Below are 22,512 nucleotides of genomic sequence, written 5' to 3'. Positions count from 1 at the left end.
TCAAACTGATCCCCAGGTGCAATGCATTGCACCTTTGGGTTACCTGAACTGAGCCATAGACTTCTGTTATTATCTGCGGGTTTGGTGTGCTTTCAGAAAGTGCACCACACCTGCAGGATATAATATATATTGATAGCAAAGTGCAGCTAACCTGCAGAAAAGCCACAGGTGCACTGTACTGCACCCGCAGTGCAGGTAAACTGCCACACATCAATGTGAAAGTAGCCTTAGACCCCTTTCACATGATCCGTTAGACCCACACAAACCCTCCATTCACCTCTATGGACGAACTTGTGTCCATTTGCACCCACCTACCTCCAATCCGATCCACTAAAAAAAAAAAAAAAAAAAAAAAAACAAACAAACAGAAGGGGACCCCCTTCCATCTGGTTGGATCAGATAGGGGGGACCACAGAGTAGAGTGGGCTGTGTTCATGTCCGCTTTGCATATACAGCGCGGACGCGGATCGGTATTCCGTCCGCTTATTGTGGCCCACGACAAGTTACCAAGTGGCTTAAGTGGCCTGCACTCTTCAAAAGGTTGGGCACCCCTGTTGTAGGTGATGGAGTAGTGTTGCTTCTTGAGCTGCGTACAGGAGAGTAAGCCCATGGTGAAGAGGTTAACCATAGCAGTGTGCCCAAGGCGCAGCACAAGACAGGGAGAGGCTCCATTATGCAGGTGACAAGGAGAAAAAACAGGCTGAAGTAGGGTATAAATGAGTCAATCCAGGATTGGAGGGTCACGAGAAAATACAGTCATAATAGGACTTCAGCAACCTTCCTCAAAAGGTAAATGTGTAGTGGGCCAATGTAAATTAAACTGGGTCAGTGTTCGCAGCTGCACCGTGTCCCCGGGACACGATGCAACCCCAATGTCAGTAAAGAGACAATAACGCGGCTCTTTACCCATGTGATCGGCTTTGTCCAATGGAAGTGCCATTTATCGGCTCTCTTTATCTCACACTGACAGAGTGAGAGGAGACCTGATTCAGCGGCATTTCCTCACAGAGGAGACCTGTACAGAAAATCAGGGCACTGATCATCAATGCCCTGATTATCTGTGCAGCCCCAACAGTGCCCAGCAATGATGCCAATCTGTGCACATCAGTGATACCAAGTAATGCCCATCAGAAATGCCTTTCAGTGCCCATCCGTGCCACTCATCAGTGCCCATCAGTTCAGCCTCATCAGCGCACATTAGTGAAGGAGAAAAATTACTTATTTACTACATTATCTGACAAACTAAGGAAAAATTATTTTTCTTGCAATTTTTCTGTCTTCTTTCATTTTTTTTTTTTTTTTTTTTTAAAAGCAAAAAATAAAACAGCGGTGTTTAAAATACCATCAAAAGAAAGTTTTATTTGTGTGGACATTTGGGTAGTGTTGCATGACCACACAATTGTCATTCAAAGTGCGACAGGGTTGAAAATTGGCCTGGACAGGAAGGTGGTAAAGGTGCCTGGTACTGAAGCAGTTAAAGACTTGGACATGGTCATTACCCACCACACAAAGTCGTGCCAGGTATAACATGGGTAAGTGAGGTGCTGGACTCTGAGCCAATGCTTTACATCCTGGAAATTAGACCGCTGTCCCTGACCCTTGGGTGAGAAATCCGTAAAACCGCCACCCACGTGTTCTGGAATTCCTGCATTATTTTTAAAAGGGATTAAACATAGGGAAATGGTATTCTGTATATATATATATATATATATATATATATATATATATATATATATGTTATTTTTGTTAGACAACCCATTTCAAAATGTATTTAAATGCTCTAAGGCAGATAATGCCGTGAAGTAAACCTGGACTGCAATAAACATTTAGTACAGTGCGACTTACCGTGCCCAGCCACAGTAAGAGTATGGGTACTGACGTTGTCCTCCACACTATCCAAAGTGAATGTTATATGAGCCAATAGATTGAATTTTGCTCCCCTGAGAGATGAAAAAGCGGATTAGCAGGTGAGAGCTTACCAGACAGGACCAGCGTTCACTAGTTAAACTGAAACTTAAAATGTGCATTATTAGCCAACATGTTCATAATAGGTAAATTACCATCCAGAATACCTAAATAACCCACCAGTGGCCAATCATCTGTAATCTGCGTTTTTAGGAATATCTCACCTGCATTACTAGCAGTAATTCTCAGATGTCCATATTACTAACTAATGGAAGTAGAGAGCAGAGGGCTAGTATACAACTGCAATGTCTGGATGCAAAGCTGAAGAACAGAGCTGGTAGGCTGCTTTCTGTACAAAAGCTTTGGTCAACTTTCAGTTTTACCTGCAGTGTACCTTTAGACCCCTTTCACACTCCGACGCTTTGCAGGCAATACAGCGCTAGAAATAGCGCCTGCAAAGCACCCTGAAAGAGCCGCTCCATTTACTACAGTGTGAAAGCCCGAGGGCTTTAACACTGGAGCAGTGTGCTGGTAGGATGGTAAAAAAAAAAAAAAGTCCTGCTAGTCTTTGGAGTGGTGAAGGAGCAGTTTTTATACCACTCCTGCCCATTGAAATCAATGGGGCAGCGTGGCTATACTGTCGGCAAAGCGCTGGGTGGTTTTAACCCTTTTTCAGCCACTAGCAGAGGTTAAAAGCATCCCGCTAGTGGCCGAATATCCTTGCAAATACGACGGTAAATCGCCGCTAAAAATATTGGCGTTTTACCCCCAACGGACCCACCATCCCAGTGTGAAAGGGGTCTTTAAGCAGGGGTGTCAAACTGGTGGACCTCCAGCTGTTGCGGAACTACAAGTCCCATCATGCCTTTGTCTGTTGGAGGCATGCTTGTAACCAAGTCTTACAATACCTCATGGGATTTGTAGTTCCGCAACAGCTGGAGGGCCGCAGTTTGACACCTGTGCTTTAGAGTAAATCTCTCTAATTTTTAGATATTCATGTATAAGAAAATCTGTGAAATATTATATGAGAGACCTCGTCAGATATATTAGGGCCATGTCCTCTATTACAGCAAAGCCAAAAGAATTACATTTCCTCCTTTACCCACAAAAAATTATAAGAAAATGGGGATATTTGATATGCTCAAACATAAAAGCAAAACAACTATATATAAAAAATATTTATGAACATATTAAAACAGATTTTTTCCCATAAAAGCAAGTAATCACAGCTGTAGATGCCAGCATCTCATATAGAGTGAAAATATCAGACAGATAGATAGCACAGTAGGATCAATGCGTTTCGCCTTAAGGCTTCTTCAGGATACACTTAATGGTTTTACATCAAAGATGCAGCCATAAAGGATATTAATGAGCATGCCATTTTACATTGAATATATATTCAAATCCATTTGAAAACATCCCGGACATGTCCATATATTAATCCCATATAGCACTATAGCCAAGTATCATAAGCCTCAGAACAACATGCCAGCCACGTGGGAGAGCTAACAGTATTCAGAGTTCAATGAAGTGTGAAAATCAATCACTAGTGGACATTTAACAGGTAAATCAATTGAGAAAGCCTTTTGTTCTGCACAAGCTTGCTGGTTTTCAGGAAGAAAGGGCTTTCTCAATTGATAAACTAGGAGGGAAGCCCACTTTTAAAGGCATCCCTCCTCTATAAGAGATTGTTGGAGAAAACTCTTGGGAGGGGGTAAACACCATCTGGCTTAGGCCAATCACTACTGCAATCTGTTTTGTATAGTGAGTATTGGAAATGCATTGGGCAATGACACAGGATAGGCTGTGTAGATTGCAACAAAGAAGCTGAGCAACAGATTTACTTGGCCGACTCAGAAAAATGGGCAACTAGGTGCGAAATTTTAAAAATAGTGCAGTGCTCCATTCCAGCAACCAGCCTAATACCAAACATGCGCTGCCAGAGCTCCGACACTGATCCCTGCAGGGACATGTAGAATACAGTAGTAAGCCAACCTCAGGCTACCTTCAAAGGGCAAAACCCTAAACTTACAAAAGTCCACCAGACAGATGCATTATAGCTCTGAACTTGTAAAGAGCTCTGCGGCAACTCACAAGTTACAGAAACTGTTTGATTTATTAAAACAAAAATAGGTACCGCACGGGCATTTTAGTTACCCTGCTGGGGCAGGACCCCTCCAAACTAATTTCCCTCTTTTACAATGATCTTCTCCGCCCTGTAGCAGCCGCCTCTGCATACAAGTTGAGAGATAGATGGGTCGGGGACGTGGGACACTTGGAAGATGAGGAGTGGGAGGATGCTCTGACTACATGCAAAAAGGTGTCTACCAAACTCTGACCGCCTGACCCAAATGTACATTGTTCATAGGGCCTACATCACCCCATCCCGCCTGGCTCGGTTTACTCCGTTACAAGACCCTAGTTGTCCCAGATGCAATGGCTCGCCCGGTACCTTCTTCCACATGCTGTGGACTTGCCCGGTAATACATGATTACTGGTCTCATATTGTTAAATTTATACATGATGAGATGGGATCCCCCTTGACCATGTGCCCCAAACAGTGCTTACTGGGGATATTCCCAGATCCAGACTTTGACAAGCCCCATATCACTTTCCTACAGGAGGTATTATTTCTTGCCAGGTTGTTGGTGGCAAGGAAATGGATGAGAGGGACACCCCCGAGTGTGCAGGAATGGATAGCTACCGTCAATGGTGTCCTTCCTTATAAGAAGGAAATATATGCACATAGGGGCTGCCCTGCTAAGTATGGGAAGATATGGGATATATGGTTACGTAACGCAGCCACTTGTAATGACATAGAGGTCGATCCTTGATCCCCAATATAGTTGTCCTCTGGAGGATCCGGCCGCCTTGGTCTCCCCCCTTACCCTATCTCCCCCAAGACTGTCCGTACTGTTGCTCTGTACCCCCTGCGCTGCTCTGTTTCAGTGCTTTGCTTTACCCCCTATCCACTGGACTGTGTTATTTGTTATTACATTGCACCCTCTTCATTAGTTTGGCTCATGCTACCAGCTGTTCCCACTCGGAATGATGATTTTTTTTTTTTTGATGTAACTCAGTTTTATTTACGTACTGTATGTATTATGTACTTTGTGCCTGTAGTTTTTTTTCTTTTTGTTTTTCCTCAACCCAATAAACATCTTGTTTGTAAAAAAAAAAAAAAAAAAAAAAAAAAAAAAAAAAATAGGTATTTTGCAAGGTAATTTGACTGAGGTCATCCATTAACCGGTTCCCGACCGGCGCACGCCGATGTACGTCGGCAGAATGGCACGGGCAGGCATATTGGCATACAGGTACGTCTGATCTTTATTGCCGCCGCATACCTGCGATCGTCTCACGGGGCGGCTGAACGGAGAAATGCTGTTGTAAACAGCATTTCCCCATTCTGCCTAGCAACTAGTGACACTGATCTCTGCTCCATGTGATTGGAGCAGAGATCAGTGTTCACTAAATGAAAGCCCAACCCCCCCCCACAGTTAGTAACACACCCCTAGGAACACTTAACCCCTACACTGCCACCCCCTGGTTAACCCCTTCACTGCCAGTGTCATTTACACAGGAATCACTGCATTTATATAGCAGGGATTGCTGTATAAATGACAATGGTCCCAAAAATGTGTCAAAAATGTCAGATGTGTCCGCCATAATGTCGCAGTCACAATAAAAATCGCTGATTGCCGCCATTACTAGTAAAAAAAAATTAATAAAAATGCCATAAAACTATCCCCCATTTTTTAAACGCTATAACTTTTGCGCAAACCAATCAATCGCTTATTGCGATTTTTTTTACCAAAAATATGTAGAAGAATACGTATCGGCCTAAACTGAGGGGGAAAAAATGTTTTTTGGGGGATATTTATTATAACAAAAAGTAAAAAAATAATGCGTTTTTTTAAAAATTGTCGCTCTGTTTTTGTTTATAGCACAAAAAATAAAAACCGCAGGGGGGTGATCAAATACCACCAAAAGAAAGCTCTATTTGTGGGAAAACAAGGACGCCAATTTTGTTTGGGAGCCACGTCGCACGACCGCGCAATTGTCAGTTAAATCGACGCAGTGCCGAATCGCAAAAAGTAGTCTTTGACCAGAAAAATGGTCTGGGGCTAAAGTGGTTAACATGCAAAAAAAAATAAAAAATACTGCTCTTCCATTTTTTTATTTCCTCACATTCACCAAGCACTGGAGCAGACAACCTTGCATAGTGAACATTCTATTTGCTTTTAGTAAATCAACCCCAAAGTGTCCAGGAGAGCACAACAGCAGAGCCCAGTAAATGAAGGGTGCATTACAGGCTGGTCCCAATTCTCTGACTGTAGCAAAATTCTCCTAAAGGCAACATCATGAGCCAATTTACCAGCATTACATAACCCAGTGTTCATGAACATACAAGAAATAACATTGCAATAACTCAAAATATGCCCTGAAAATAGACTTTGCCTTTAAATTGTATTTATGCTGTCTTTAAATATTTGCAAATTAAAGCATATATAAAAGTAATCTTGCAAGCAGTACCAACATTATCTTTTGAGGCCTTTATGTCAGTACAACGCTAAGAAGCACAATCCCAATGGTGACATCTAGAGGTATTGACAGTGTACTACTCTGAGTAAGATTTACCATTACCATAAGCAAAGACGTGAAGCAAAAAACAAGTTACTAAGCTAGTCATTTTTTTTTTCCCCAGCAACAACAAAGTTGGGCATATATACTTTACTAGTAACATTAAAAGGTTGCAAAAATAACTCACGGCATGTGAAGATTTGAGAACACAAAAGCTTCTGGCTCAGATTCTTCTGTCTCTGAATTAAATTTCTTCCCAGTAGATTTCCCAATTGAGTTTCTGAGCTTCCGTGCAAGTTTCTTGGGAGTATTTGTTATAGATGATTCCTCCATGCAGCAGCTATATACTTCCAGTTTTAACTGAAAGTCTGGTCTTGCTTCCGTGCTGTAAACACAATTAAACATCTGTTATATATCATCAGAAAAACAAATGTCCACTTCACATTAAAGCACATGAACAGCTGAGATGGATTAATCAAGGTTTCCTTATTAAGTGTATTTTATAAGCGAACATAAGATACTACATACAAAAGGACAAAATAAATCGCGTATGGATAAGAATTTTGTCAATATTTTCTAACTAGTAATTTACAATGTATATTCATTTAAAGAGATATGGATATGCATTTAGATAGTTTAACCTCCCCCCCCCCCCATTATTTAAAGGTGCATTTTGGTCCCAAGATTTCCTAAAACCCCCAAAACATAGGTTTGGAAAGCAGAAAACATGTAAAGAGATGGTAGTTGAAAACTTATGTTGCATGAAATTTGCTCACCTACTTATTATACAGGATTTATATAGTGCCCACAGTTTACGCAGCGCTTGATTCGTTAGGAGAGTGTCAAGCAGTGGAGCTCCCTTTCCCTTTTTTAAAAAGCCTTTTAAATACTAAATAAAGAAGCATTATAGAGTTACGCTATGGAGATTCTTTTTGCTTTTTATGCTAAATTATACATGTGGATGCCTGGCTGGAGATCACGCTATAGGTGTTTTACCCCCCTTTCTCCTACAACAGTGGACGGGACCTTGTTTGGATATACTGATGGGAGGATTATTCCAGCAGAGGACCACCAGAATCCGGATCACACTTAAAATTATACACTTGTACCCCCACAGTGGTGAAGCATTCAGGTAAGTGAAAACACAGAGGGGAGCACAATCATCACCACCAGCACTTTTTATCGTATGAACTGTCACCATTTGGATGAAGCACTTGTCACTTTTTTAGGGAATTTAAAAACGGACATTGTTTGATTTTCGGCATAATTCACTTTTTTATTTTTTTACTGAAGTATTGGGAGCATCTATATTGTGTATTACTATATGGGTTTAGTATCATTTAGAATGGATTATATTAATTTTAATCACAGCACTAGTTTTTGCTTACACTAGTCATGGCATAACATATTAATTTTAAATTTTTTACTTATTTTTTTATTTTTATTATATTGGATGATGTTTTTCAGGAACACTAAGTTTTGGTAGCACATGTCACTTTATCTTAAATTTTGAAGTAGCACATGTCACTTTATAAGAAATTACTAGGGTTTCCTATCCCCTGTTGGATACCACATTGTTTTTTATATAGAACAGCGCCACCCCCCCCCCCCTCTTATTTTTATTTTGTTTGGATTTTACTTAGGTGAAAATTTGGAGGGAGGCAGCAGTTTAGTTTATCCTAAGCGCGGATTATATATTAAAATCAGTGTAACTTGTATGTACTGTAAGCGGTAACGATCAGTGTGTGAGGAGGAGAACCCGGTAACATCTCGTTACCACGGTTTGTTGACATTTAGTGATTGGCTGTGAAAGGATCATAGCCGATCACGTGGGTAAACGGCCGGCCAATGGCTGTTTACCAGTGTTGGTGACAAGCAGTGTTCCAGGGGACACGCCGCCACCGACGTGATCACACGCATGCGACATGCACAGTGGGGGTGGAACCATCTGTGATCGGCTGTGACTTCATCACGGCCGATCACGTGGTAAACAGCCATGCCCAATGGCTGTTCATCCCCCTCAGTGGCGAGCGGTGTCTCCGTGACACGCCGCTACCGAAGGAACAGGGATGCGTGCACATTCCCTGTTTAAGTGGGAAGCCGTCATATGACGCCCTCCCGCCACAAGAGCCGCTCCACCTGGCTGTCATTTGACAGCAACCAGTTAAATTAGTTTTGATTTAAATTTTATTTTTTAAACTCTTTTAAAGTGCCTCTAAAGGCAACCTCTTTAAACAAAAAAAAAAAAAAAAAAGAGGTTATACTTACCAGCTCCGTGCATTGATATTGCACAGAGATCGTGCCTTACCTCTTGTTTGGCAATCACATGCCGACACTCTCCCCCAATCTTACGAGTGCCCCCATAGCGAGCAGTGTGCTATGGAGGCACCCATACAGGTGCACTCGTGAGCCGGACAGTGTAGATCCATAGACACACACACAGGGTGGCTCAACCAAACCCCCCCAAAGGATTTGGCGAATGGCTCTTGCTGCTGTCAGTGAAGCCTGTGAGAGCAGGAAGAGGGAGGAGACAAGCTGCAGCCAGGCACAGCACAGGATCGAAAGAGGACTAAAGCCCCATGCACACTATCAGAAATGTAACCAGCAAAAGTCGGATGTGAGCTTTTGGTATGAAATTCCGAACGTGTGTATGCTCCATCGTACTTTTGCTGGCAGAATTCCAGCCAGCAAAAGATTGAGAGCAGGTTCTCTATTTTTTGGTAGGAAAAAATTCAGATCGGAAATTCCAATAATCTGTACAAATTCCTATGGATGCTCGGAAACAATTCAACGCATGCTTGGAAGCATTGAACTTTTTTTTCTTGGCTCGTCGTAGTGTTGTACATCACCACGTTCTTGACGGTCGAAAGTTCAGAGAACTTGTGTGACCGTGTGTATGCAAGCCAAGCTTGAGCAGAATTCAAGAAAATACGCTTGTGTGTACGGGGCATAAGATAAGTGTTTAGGGAAAGGGGGAAATGGTGTTTTGTTTTCAACTTTAAAAGAGAAGCTCTGGCATCTGTCCTCCATCGTCTCTGCATTGAGAACAGAGATCAAACACTGCTGATTGCTCAGTTCTTCCCCTCTACTCTGAGCAGAGAGCCATGACTGCACTGGCTTCTCTTCTAGCCTGACATCTGAAACGAATGCCCCTACCTGTGCTTCTTTTTAACCTAAATCAAGATGGGGTAGATAGTAAGTGCCTGAACTCCTCCAACATAATTTGTCCTGAGAAAGACCCTTATGATAAAAACACATTGGGCAGGGTTCAGGCATGCAATGGCTGTTACATTTTGTTTTCAGTGAAAAACAGACTTCAGACCTTTCTCAACACAGAGGTCATTCATTTCTGACGAGTGACAGAGCAATGGTGTGGGCAACACTACATTTTCTTTTTTTTGGGTGATGTTCACATTATGGTAGAGCTTCTGGCTAAAATGGGAGCCACAACGGTTTTGTTTAGAATAAAGAGCACGATTCTCGTGGCCGAACATCATTCACATTATGCAAAAAAAATTGGGCTAACTTTACAGTTTCATTTTCTTTTTTAATTAAAGTGCATTTTTTCCCAAAACAAAATGAGGTTGAAAGACCACTGCGCAAATACAGTGCGAGTTAAAATATATATTATATAAAAACCACCATTTTATTTTCTAGGGTCTCTGCTCAAAAAAATATGTATTATAATGCCTGGGGGTTCAAGCAAGTAATTTTCAAGCAAAAAAAAAAAATACTGATTTTAACTTGTAAGCAAAAATTGACAAAAAAAGGTTTAGTCTTTAACCACTTGCCCACCGCCGAATGATGGCTAAAGTGCGGCTCCATTACTCTGGGAGGGCATACACTGATGTCCTCCCAGAGTCTCGCTCCTGCGCACCCCCTGAGGCACGCACACTGGAACCTCCGCCACGGGACCCAGCGCAGCACGGATTGCGGTAAAGTGCCAATGACAGCGGCACTTTACCATGTGATCGCTCCATCCAATGACACAAATGTCAACAAACCAGGGTCAAAGAAAGATCTCCTCACACCAATACAGCGTCAGAGGAGAGGAGAGATCATGTGACAAACTGAGTTCATAATATATTTAGCAGTGCCACATCAGTGTGACCAGAGCCACACCAGTGCTCATCAGCAACCTCTGCAGTGCCACATCAGAGCCGCCTGTGCCCACCAATGCCACCTGTGCCCACCAATGCCACCCTCTGTGCTGATCAGTGCCACCAGAGCCACACCAGTGCAACCAAAGCCACCTGTGCCCATCAGTGCCTACTAGTGTCACTACACAGTACAATCAGTGCCACTACAGTGCCAATTGATGCCACTACTTTGCCAATCGGTGCCACCTGTGCCACTACCGTGCCATCAGTGCCACTACAGTGCCCATAGTGCACATCAGTACTCTGCAGTACAGCCTCACCAGCCACCAGTATGGCAAAAAAATATTTTACCAGTGAGGCCTACCAGCGTCTAAGCATGACTGATGAGAGCAGTGGGGAGCTCAGTCTGATTCAGCCTATGAACCCGTGACAAGCAGTGGGTCTGATACAGCATCGGAAGAGGAATGTGTGCCAGTGAAAAGAAGGTGTTCTGGCGTGGAGCAGCAGCCTACTACCAGCAGAGCAGGGCCATCCACCTCGAGTACAGGGCCACTGCAACAAAGGCCAGGCACCAGTAGGGTGTAATCTCAGCCCCAAAAGGGATAGGGGCCATGCCAGCCCTCCCTATGCCCTTCAAAACCCCCCGTGGCTTCCCCCTAATTTCATTGCAGCAAACATCCCCCCTTTCACTGCCCACCCAGGTGTCCAGGTGAACACCAATGATTTTGCCATGCTTGATTTTTTTCATTTGATTTTCACTGAAGACTTACCATCGTCCATTGTGGCCCAGTGCAACCTCTATGCACAGCAGTACATAGTAAGCAACCCTGGTTCTAGTTACGCCCGTCCCTTTGAGTGGAGAGAATTTACCGTAGAGGAATTCAAAAAATGTTAGGCCTAACTTTTAATATGGGACTCTCTTCTCATCCATTATGCCAAGATCAAGATTCCTTATGATTATGCGGTTCCTCCACTATAATAACACCCAGTGCCCTCCCTGAAAGGACCCAGCTTTTGACAAATTATTTAAAAAATTCAGCCACTCCTAAACAATTTCTCTGAAAATTCTCCCAGTTATATACCCCCAAAACAGAATATCTCCGTGGATGAGTCCCTTTTAAAATTCTCAGGCAGACTGGGCATCAAACAGTTTCTCCCCAGCAAAAGGGCCCGATATGGGATTAAATGTACAAACTTTGTAACCGAGCAATGGGGTACTTTTGCTTACTCCTTCCTGGTGTACAAAAGGGAAGGACCCCCAACTGCATCCCCCTGAATGCCCAGAGTATAGTGGAGCTAGCGGAAGAGTTGTCTGGGAGCTTGTCTATCCATTCCTCGGAAAGGGATACCATCTTTATGTGGATAATTTTTATACAAGCTTGCCCCTCTTCCGCAATCTTCACTGGAGGGACACCCCAGCATGTGGTACAGTAAGAGCCAATAGAAAGGGCTTCCCACAAAAACTCGTCAATGAAAGGCTAAAACAAGGGGAGACAACGTCTTTGCGGAACCAGGGGCTATTGGCTGTCAAGTGGAGGGACAGGCGAAACGTCCACATGCTCACGACAATCCATGACGACACCCATGTGGAAGTCTCCAGAAGAAACGGCCCAATCCAGAAACCTGCTTGTATCTATGACTATAATTTGTTTATGGGGGAGTGGACTTCAATGATCAGATGACTGAACCCTTCCTTCCCACAAAAATATCCTGTCATTGGTATAAAATGTGTCGATTTATTTTTTTCAGTTTGGCCACGTATAACACTTATGTTATTTACCAAAAATCTACTGAGACTCCTGTATCCTGTCTTCACTACCAGGAACAAGTAATTTCCGCACTTTTGTACCCGGAAAGCCCACCAGAAAATATTCGCTCCGATTCCGTGAGCAGACTCCACGAACGCCACTTTCCTGAGAAAACCCCCCCAGTGAAACAGGCCACAGACGTCAGAAGAAATGCTGGGTGTGCTCCAGAAGAGGAGCTAGAAGAGACACTACGTATTATCCAATGTCCTTCCCAACCAGGCCTCTATATAGGTCAATGTTTCCGCCATTACCATACTTCTCTACATTATTAGGGAAGTATGGTAAGCATAATTCTCATTTCCTGTCATTTCCCTCCACACCCCTTATGCCACTGTACTGGACTGTACATACCTCTGCCTTCTCCGGAACCGACCCTGGCCTGTTATATGACCAAGCTTCTGCCTAACGCCAAACTGTTTGATCAAGTTTTTTGCTTGGACTGATCATTTACCCTGCCATGCTAGTGGGAACACAGGGGTCACACATATGTGACGGGCTCCACAAATGTTTTTCTGGATTAAGAAAACAATTTTTTTCATTTTCTCATTCCTGGATTAGGTTCTGGAGACTCTGAGGCTTAAAAGATTTGGGTGGGAGAAGCCTCTACCGCTGTCCCTTTTCTTTCCTGGCCTGCTACTTGGCCCATGTTCCTGCTTCCAATATTTCGGCACTGCTGGCAATATCTCTACTTGCACTAACCCTGGACTGTATATGGACAATATTCCTGCCTGTACTGACTATGGACAATATTCCTGCCAGCTGCCTGGACAATTTCATTCACTGTCGCTGACCATGTCCCTGCCTCCTGCCTGGATCAGGGCTCTGCACTACTAAAACCACAGGTAATCTTTTGTTTACCCTTTGCTCAGCAGAATGTATTTTATGGTGTAATTCTTGGTATGTTCATGCTATGTGTTAGAAATATGAAGGGCCTTCAAAAATGTGATAGATTGTAAGGAAATTAAATGTGTAATCTATGCTCCTAGAATGCCTGAATGTGCTACTTCAATGTTGGACCTCTGTATGTGGCCAGGCTGTGCAAGTCTCACACATGTGGTATCACCATACTCAGAAGGAGTAGCAGCATATATTTTTGCTATGTACATGCTATGTGTTGGAAATATCTTAGAAATTGACAACTGTGTGTAAATAAAAATGTGTTTTCATTTATTTTCCACATTTTCCAAAACTTCTGGAAAAAAATTAACTGCCTCAGATTATACGCTGATGTGTTTGCTTTCCAAAATGGGGTCACTTTGTGGGCGTTTCCATTGTCCTGGTGCTCCAGGGCCTTCAAAAATGTAATAGGTGGTTGAGAGATTAGATGTGTAATTTATGCTCCTAGAACACCTGAATGTGCTACTTCAATGTTGGGCCTCTGTATGTGGCTAGGCTGTGTAAGTTTCACAGATGTGGTATCGTCATACTCAGGAGTAGCAGAATATATTTTGGAGGTGTCAATTGTGGAATGTACATGCCATGCGAGAGAAATAACCTGTTATGTCAATTTGGTGTGAAAAAAAAGAAAGAAAAAAAACATTAATTTTGCAAAGAATTGTGGGGAAAAAAATGACAACTTCAAAAAACAAACCATGTCTCTTACTAAATACCTTGGAAAGTCTACTTTACAAAAAGGGGTCATTTTGTGGGTATTTGTACTTTCTTGGCTTGTTAGGGTCTCAAGAAATGAGATTGGCCTCAGTACATCAGGTGTGATCAGGCACCATAGCTTGTAGACCACAGACTAAATAACATCCACCAATTTGGATTATTTTTACCAAAGATATGTAGCTGTATAAATTTTGGCCAAAAATTAAAGAACAATTTTATTGTCTTATTGATAAACTTGTTTTATCCGAAGAAATCGCAGGGCATGCGATTTCCTATGGCTATGTTTCCTATCACTGTTCTACCAAGAATCATGTGAGTGTTTGATATACTTTTAATTGTCTTATTGATACACTTTTATTGTTTTATAAGATGAAATCGCAGGGCATGCAACATGTTTTTATACTGCTTAGGACTGGATAAATATTGACCTTTGAACATTGCCTCTTTCAACCATATCTTTCATTGAGCACCTTTGCACAGTATTTAGGCTCATAGCGCAGCACCTTCACTTTATACAAGAAAAAATACTTTTTTGCAAAATGTTATAACAGAAATGAAGAAAAGTAATTTTTTTATTTTTACGAAATTTTCAGTCTTTTTTCATTTATAGCACAGAAAATAAACCAAGAGGTGATCATATACCACCAAAAGAAAGCTCTATTTGTGTGAAAAAAAAGGGACGGAAATTTCATATAGGTACAGTGTTGCATGACTGAGTAATTGTCATTCAAAATGTGAGAGTTCTGAAAGCTGAAAATTGGTCTGGTTAGGGAGGGGGTTTAAGTGTAAAGAGGTTAAGTGGTTAAACTGACCTCATTTACAGACCAAAGTTCATTCCTTTGCTCTAAGAACAAAGTGTTACTTTGTTTATAGTCATCTCCGATGTTGTGATAGAACTTGGCAGGTGGCCTGGATTTATTTTTTTTGTCAGCTGTCAGAAGTGAGCAGAGAACTCTGCACTCGTTACACAGAATCAGGGAAATGCTGTTTTAAGATCCGGGGGGGGGGGGGGGGGGTAGAATTGCAATTTTGATTCTTTAACAAATAATCGTGCAGCTCTACAAGATGGGGGTTTTGTGAAGAAAAGACAGACTTGGTTTGGTTCACACAAATTTGTTACACATAGTTGTTGCATTATTGTTCATTTCTTGTAACAAAGAATATACGTTTATTCATTCCCATATTTGTATTTGGTTTCAAATAGGTTGCTCTTAAAGCCAGCGTTTAGGCACAATCAAACATCAAAATAAGCACAAAGGATATAATTTACAGTTAGTATGTGTCCCTTGTGCAAATTCTTCTTTTAGCAGAAATTCTACACTGTCCTACCAACCCCTTCCCAGCAAGGGTTAATATAACTAAAGGGTTGTCAGCAGCCCTCATCAAGACAGCTTGATTATGCCTATCTTTGCCTGCCAGATCCACCCTTTATAAAGTCGTACTACAGCTACTATGAATGACACAAGATCTATGAACAGAGGGGGGCCATCAATCATTCGTCCGTCCCCTATTCACATATCATGTTTCATTCATAGAAGCTGTGGTAGGGCTCCTATGAATTGCGGAACTGTCAGGAAAGGGCAGGCCTAGTTGAGCACTCTTGATGAGAGCTTGTGACAGCCCTTTAGTTTTATTAGCCCCCGCTGCCACGGAAGATTACTGTGGAGGGTGGGCAAGGGGTAGGAAAGAGGAAGATTTCTCCTAAAAAGACAAATAAGGGAAATGTGATACTAAGCAACTTATGTTCTCTTGTGCTGATTTTTAGTTTTTGTAAAACTTAGGCTGTCATGATTATATCACTGTGTCAGTTATATTAAATATCTCCAGCATCTTTCATCTCTCTTATATTATTCACTAGTAAGTGCTCAGAAGAAGAAAATAGGCTTATTTCCAAAGGTGGCTCCAGTTTGCTGCAATTTTTTCTGTGCAAGGGTCAGGTAACCTAAAAACGCAAAAGGTACTTACAATACAATTATGTTCTCAAAACATATGTCTGTCATGGTTTTGTCCACAATGACCATGTCTGTATCAAATATTTCACGGTCCAGTTTTAGCATGCAAAAAACTGCATAGCATTGTGATTCTGCAAAGAAAGAAAAGAATGATATTTAATGCTCACAGTCTGCATGACCACATGCATATAAGATGGGATTTAAATTAGGCATCATGCTGACAAAACGGCAGGGAAACACTCTTTTAGGGCTAGGGATTATCCAGAGGCGCCACTGTTCGTTGTTACACCTTTAACATATTCAAGTTAATTAAATTCCTTTGACAAACCCCAACCATCTTTGGTAGAGGATGAAAGGATTCTCTCAGTCATCACTACTTCTTACATATGGGGCAGAAACAAACAAACTGTGCATGCAGAAAATTTGGAGCAGCTTCTGTGATTCATTTTGACTTAACACAAAACAAACTATTTTTATGGTTAATTTAAAAATCATCTATTCATTACTCTACTCATTTATTTGAACAATCTTGAAATTTTGCAAGTTTACTGTGTGAAGACTCATGAAATATTACTTATAAAGGGCACAGTTTGACAAAATAAGTGAAAATTCATAAACAGTGTTAATACAATAAAGCACACAATGAAAAAATAACTCTAAAAAGTCCATAAAAAGCACTGTGAGCAATTCTTCTATATATGCTCCAAACACTGTACTTCTAAAGTGCTTTGTACTCCAAAATCTCAAACAAACAGTGCTTCACCCGAAGTGGTAATAAAATGTGCTCACCGGATAGTCTCAGTCAACAAGTGACCATTAAGTGTCTGATATTGGAAACTCCTTGTCTCATTGATTTAGCCCCTTCAGGAATCTCATCACAATCATCAGTATGTGGATAAAAACGATTCCAATCCAATATGCAAATGTTATATAAACGTGACTTTCAGCCTCATATATCCTCTACTGAATACATCCAACTCACATCACAGGACTCTGTAGAATTGGCTCTGCCACAAAAGGCAGGAATAGTATACAAATGCGTTTTTAAAAAATTTCTTAAAATATTGCACTTGCATATTCCAGTACAAGATGCCGCAGGTATAAAAACAGCTCAGGGAAAGCAGAAGCAGATCTGTCACCTATATGCGATTCGTAGCATGCGTTTCAGCTACCCAAGTGGAAGACTGTAAGCGTGCGTGTAAGGCCTCGCTTTAACGCATTTCTCCCTCAAGTGTGCATCATCAGGAAGCAAGCCTGACGCCATTTTACCGGAGCCTAAATCCTAAATAGATTAAAAGCCATTGGTCAGAATCAACCCAAATAGATTCAAGCTTCCAAAAATTGCAATTAGATAGAATTTAAAAAATTGACAAATTAAAAGGTTTTTGCTTACCCTTTATACGCTATAAGAACAATATTCAATTTAATAAAAAATAAATAGTGAACACTGAGATCATAATGGTGTCCACTTGTGTCGAACTCCATATACTTCACATCAACTGTAATAGGCATATAAATCTTTCAGCAAGAACATAAGAGTGGTAGTATAATTTTTTTTATTTTTTTTTATGAACACAACACACAGAATATATCTTTACTGGTTAAAATCTAAAATATTACAACAAGCAAAACAGGTTATACCACCATCTAGTGGACAAACCATACAATTACATATTTATGCTCCCATAGATGTGTAGAGCAATAGAATCCTACTCTATAATTATAGATTCATAAGTAGTACAATCTATACATATATAACCTCCATATAACTAGTATATGGAGTCTCATCACTGGATGTTTGAACTCAAAAATAGAGCACTAGAAAAATCCCATACACTAGAAATTACATAATAAAAACTTATAATCGAATGTTTCACTAAAAATGTGAGAAAGCAGTTTACATCCAACTCAATGTTCAAGCCAACAGGCATGAGACAGCCAAGCTCATAAATCCACCTAGTTTCGGCCTGAGACACCTGGGTCCTCATATCTCCCACTCTCCAGTGGGGCAATATTTCATCAATCCTATAAAATTTTAAAAGAGCAGGGTTTTTATGGTGATTTATCCTAAAGTGATTGGAGACACTTTTCTAAAACCATTTTTGATATTTACACACTCGTTGATTCTCTTGTATAGACATCTGCTGGTTCTGCCTTTATAAATCAACCAATGTGGGCATGTAAAGAGATAAACAACATCTAAACTGCTTTCTTGCTGAATTTTTGTGAAACATTAGATTATAGGTTTTTATTATGCAATTTCTAGTGTATTTAATGTGCTCCATTATTCTTAGGAGTTAAAACATCCAGTGATTGGACTCATATTAGTTCTATGGCATCATACAAGTGTAGCTTGTACCACTTATGAATCTATAAATAGAGTCGTTTTTATTGCTCTACACATCTATGGGAGCATAAATTATGCAATTATATGGTTTGTCCTCTAGATGGTGGTATAACCTATATTGCATGTTGTTGTAATATTAAAATTTTAATTTTTAACCAGTAAATAAAATTGTGTTTTTTTAATGAACACATTTATATGATAATACCACTCTTATGTTCTTTGTTGCTGGAAGGCTGGAAGATTTATATGCCTATTACAGTTGACGTGAAGTATATGGGAGTTGGACACAAGTGGATGCAATTATGGTCTCAGTGTTCACTATTTTTTATTAAATAGAATATTGTTCTCATTAATTATAGCGTATAAAGGGTAAGTAGAAAGCTCTTTATTTGGCATTTTTTGAAATTCTAATTATTTTTGCAATTTTTGGAAGCTTGAATTCATTTGGGTTGATTCTGACCAATGGCGTTGGATCTAGGGATGGGAGGTGAGGAAGAAAGCAAAAGGACTTACAGAAAACGTATGGGAATCATGCTTGGGACAAACAATCTGCATGTGGTTTCCATTCACACCTATGGAGCTAAAATTCGAACAGGACCCTTTTTACAAAAGCATCAGATTCGCACTGCATATATGTGAACGGCCTCCACAGAAACATGTTATTTCACTTGTCATGCAATTCCATGCATTCTGAAAGGCATCAGAAATGGCATCCGTGTGAACCAGGGCTTAGCATATGTGAAAAGTAAAAAAAATTGCCCAGGTAGAAAAGTACTTAAAGAGCTTGGCAGATAGTTTGTTCCAAATATCCAGAACAGGGTTTCCCACCATAGAGTTCTGCAAAACATCCCCAGGGGGTCGACAGCCATTGCAATGAGTTTATACCCACACATGGTGGTTTTCTCTCCTGCACCTACACTTTTTACTATTGCTGGCATTCTGTCTGAAGGTCAGTCCTTACCCTTTCCTCTGCCTGACATCTATTAAGTTTATCGACACAAAAGGCGCTGCTTGCTAGCAGAAAACCACAGTACTGGGGCAGATGTAAGACAGCAACTGACAGAGTACTGTATGGGGCATCCTTGCCAAGAGGCACAGAGCAACAATTGAACAGGCATAGTGAGAAAGGACTTATACCCCAGGCTGTCATGCTTGTGCCACATTTTACTGATCTGTTTCACAGGCTACTAGATGATCTACTTGTACAGACTACTACTGATTTCTGTGACCTTGAAACACTTGTTGGTGCCACTCCAATCATCCTGTAGTAGGATATAACCACCCGCTTGGACTCAGGACGCCAGCTCCTCAACCCCCCTTTCCCTCATCCAGAAGTGCTAGCATGTAAAAAGTATGGGACGCCGCTCATCCAGCCCGATGTGTGCAAGTGTCAGAGGGTGCCATGACTGAACCCCCAGTGGAGCGGTGCTGACCGAGTCCATTACCTACACTTGCACAAGCTAACAACTCCACAACTTGCACAAAATGTCAAAAATAATGCCCCTTTGATACCTAGAGTATTAGTGAACAGTCCTAGACAGGGAGGTTGATTTACTAAAGGCAAATATACTTTGCACTGCAAGTGTAATTACTCTAGATCTGAGTGGAAGCTCTGAAATGAGGGAAAGCTCTGCCGATTTCTATCATCCAATCATGTACAAGCAAAAAAGCTGTTTATTTTCCTTGCATGCGATTGAATATTCTTTGCAAAATGAAGCTTAACCTCATTTTACTAAGCTCTGGAGCAAGTGCACTTGCAGGACACAGTTTGCCTTTCATAAATCAACCCCATCGTGTTCAAACATGACAATATTTGTATAAATCAAATACTTAAGGGCCTGTGTTGACCCAGACTTGCAATCACTTAAAGGGAATGTATAGCGGTACATTTTTTAAATTTCCTGGCGATATGACACCTATTAAGCCACCCGATATGCCTGATATGGATCCTTTGTATCAAGAGCGGACCTTGTGTGTCTTCTGTGCAAAAGTCTGAGAAACGCATTAAGTATTACTCTCTCCAAACCACTATTTTTCAAAGTAATAAGATCTTTATAGGTAAAACATATCTAGCACCAATGTTGGGTTACAGAGAGTAACATGCAATATCAAATACAGATATTGTATCTTTTTAAAATAAGCCCAAGACTGATTTTTACACTTGGCCATAAATAAAATATTTGCAAAACCACTATAGATTTCCTCCAAGTCACTGCAAGTCTATAGTTCAGCTCAGACCCAAAACTTTATACAAAAAGTTTATACAAATATACTAACGTTCGAACATTTTGGCTAAAGATCATATGTTGAAGAAGATTAATCATTACCACAAAATTTTCAAGTTTACAATGTAAAAATAAAAAAAGCGTAGATTTTTATGATAGCTTGTGTATATGCATGGCCCATCACAGTAGCACCTTGCAGTTTGGGTAGGTGTGTAATAAAATGTATAATATATATCTCTAGCTATATACATTACACACCCAACTTAGAGGAACTGAATTTATTCACTCTTGAGAAGAGGAGAATAAGGGGGGATTTGATCAACATGTTCAAATATATTAGGGGTTCATATAGTGAACTTGGTGTTGAGTTGTTCTCTGTACGGTCAACTCAGAGGACAAGGGGGCACTCTTTACGTCTAGAGGAAAAGAGATTTCATCTTCAAGTACGGAAAGGTTTCTTCACAGTTAGAGCTGTGAAAATGTGGAATAGACTCCCGCCAGAGGTGGTTCTGGCCAGCTCAGTAGATTGCTTTAAGAAAGGCCTGGATACTTTCCTGAATGTACATAATATAACTGGGTACTAACATAGGTAAAGTTGATCCAGGGAAAATCCGATTGCCTCTTGGGGGATCATGAAGGAATTGTTTTCCCCTGCTGTAGCAAATTGGAGCATGCTCTGCTGGGGGGTTTTTTCGCCTTCCTCTGGATCAATTGTGGGCATAAAATTGGGAATTTGGATTGTACGATTATTTTTTTTTTTATTTATTTGTTTTTAAGGTTGAACTGGATGGACTTGTGTCTTTTTTCAACCTGACTAACTATGTAACTATGTAACTTTATTAGGTCCACTTATTCAATTGCTTGGTAACAAATTGTTAATCAGCCAGTCACATGGCAGCAACTCAATGCATATAGGCACTTAGACGTGGTGAAAACAGCTTGCGGAAGTACAGACCGAGCATCAGAATGGGAAAGAAAGGGGATTTACGTGACTTTGAAAGTGGCATAGTTGTTAGTGCTAGATGAGCTGGTCTAAGTATTTAAAAAAAATGCTGATCTATTGGGATTTTCACGCACAACCATCTCTAGGGTTTACAGAGAATAGTCAGAAAATTTGAAAATATTGAGAAAGTGGCAGTTGTGTAGATGAAAATGCCTTGTTGATGTCGGACGTCATAGTAGAATGGGCAGACCACACCGGGTGCCACTCCTGTCAGCTAAGAACAAACAGGAAACTGAGGCTACAATTTGCACAGGTTCATCAAAATCGTCACCTTAATTTCAGCTGCGACATTCAGATAGTTGGGTCAGAATTTGGCTTGAACATGAAAGCAGCATGGATCCACCCTGCCTTGTATTAATGGTTCAGGCTGATGGTGTAGTGGGTATTTTCTTGGCAAACTTTGGGCCCCTTCATACCAATTTGTTTGCGTTTTCAACAGCTCTTAAACTCCCCTCTATGTCCATGCACACACAAACGTTTTTGGACATTTATAAAAATCGCTAGACACCGGTAAAAGCTCTTAAATGCAGTTTAACCAGTTAACAACCGGCCCATAGCCAAATGACGGCTACAGGGCAGTTGCTTAACTCATACGACATCCTCCCAGAATTCGGCAGGCACTCGAGAGCATCCGAGTAGCGTATCGAGAGCGTATCACGGTAAACGGCCGCTCATCGGTCTTCTCCCTCTGTGCTGCCTTCTCCCTGTTCTGCGGGTCTTCGCCGCTGTCTTCTCCCTCTGTCAATTTTCCGTTGTAATGCTGGGTCTGCCGCGTGCAATGACCGATATGATATGACATGATATGACATAATATGGGGCAGAGCTCCCCGCTGATGTTCTCTGGGGGCCCGCCCCCTTGTGGCATCACCACCCAGGACCCTGCCTCCATGGGACGTCAGTGGGTGGCACAGCCCCATGTCAATACAAGTCATTGCATCACATCGAGTCACTATCGGAAAAAGGAGGCAGAGAAGAAAAAT

General features: G+C 41.2%; 1 protein-coding gene across 1 annotated transcript in view; it reads right to left on the bottom strand.

Moving 5' to 3' along the window:
• Positions 1-22,512, bottom strand: part of RTKN2 (rhotekin 2) — a 122,470-nt gene that overhangs the window by 39,617 nt on the left and 60,341 nt on the right. The window contains exons 5-7 of the mRNA XM_077453798.1: positions 15,971-16,088; positions 6,674-6,871; positions 1,846-1,940 (exon numbers count right to left, since the gene is read on the bottom strand). Coding sequence (XP_077309924.1) covers positions 1,846-1,940; positions 6,674-6,871; positions 15,971-16,088 — 411 coding nt within the window. The remainder of the gene's footprint in view (positions 1-1,845; positions 1,941-6,673; positions 6,872-15,970; positions 16,089-22,512) is intronic.

Source organism: Lithobates pipiens, unplaced genomic scaffold (assembly GCF_037356315.1).
Source record: "Lithobates pipiens isolate NorthernLeopardFrog02 unplaced genomic scaffold, aLitPip1_a1.2 Scaffold_25, whole genome shotgun sequence".
Taxonomy (NCBI): Eukaryota; Metazoa; Chordata; class Amphibia; order Anura; family Ranidae; genus Lithobates; species Lithobates pipiens.
The sequence above is the reverse complement of the archived record's forward strand: the minus strand, read 5'-3'. Positions and strand labels throughout refer to the sequence as shown.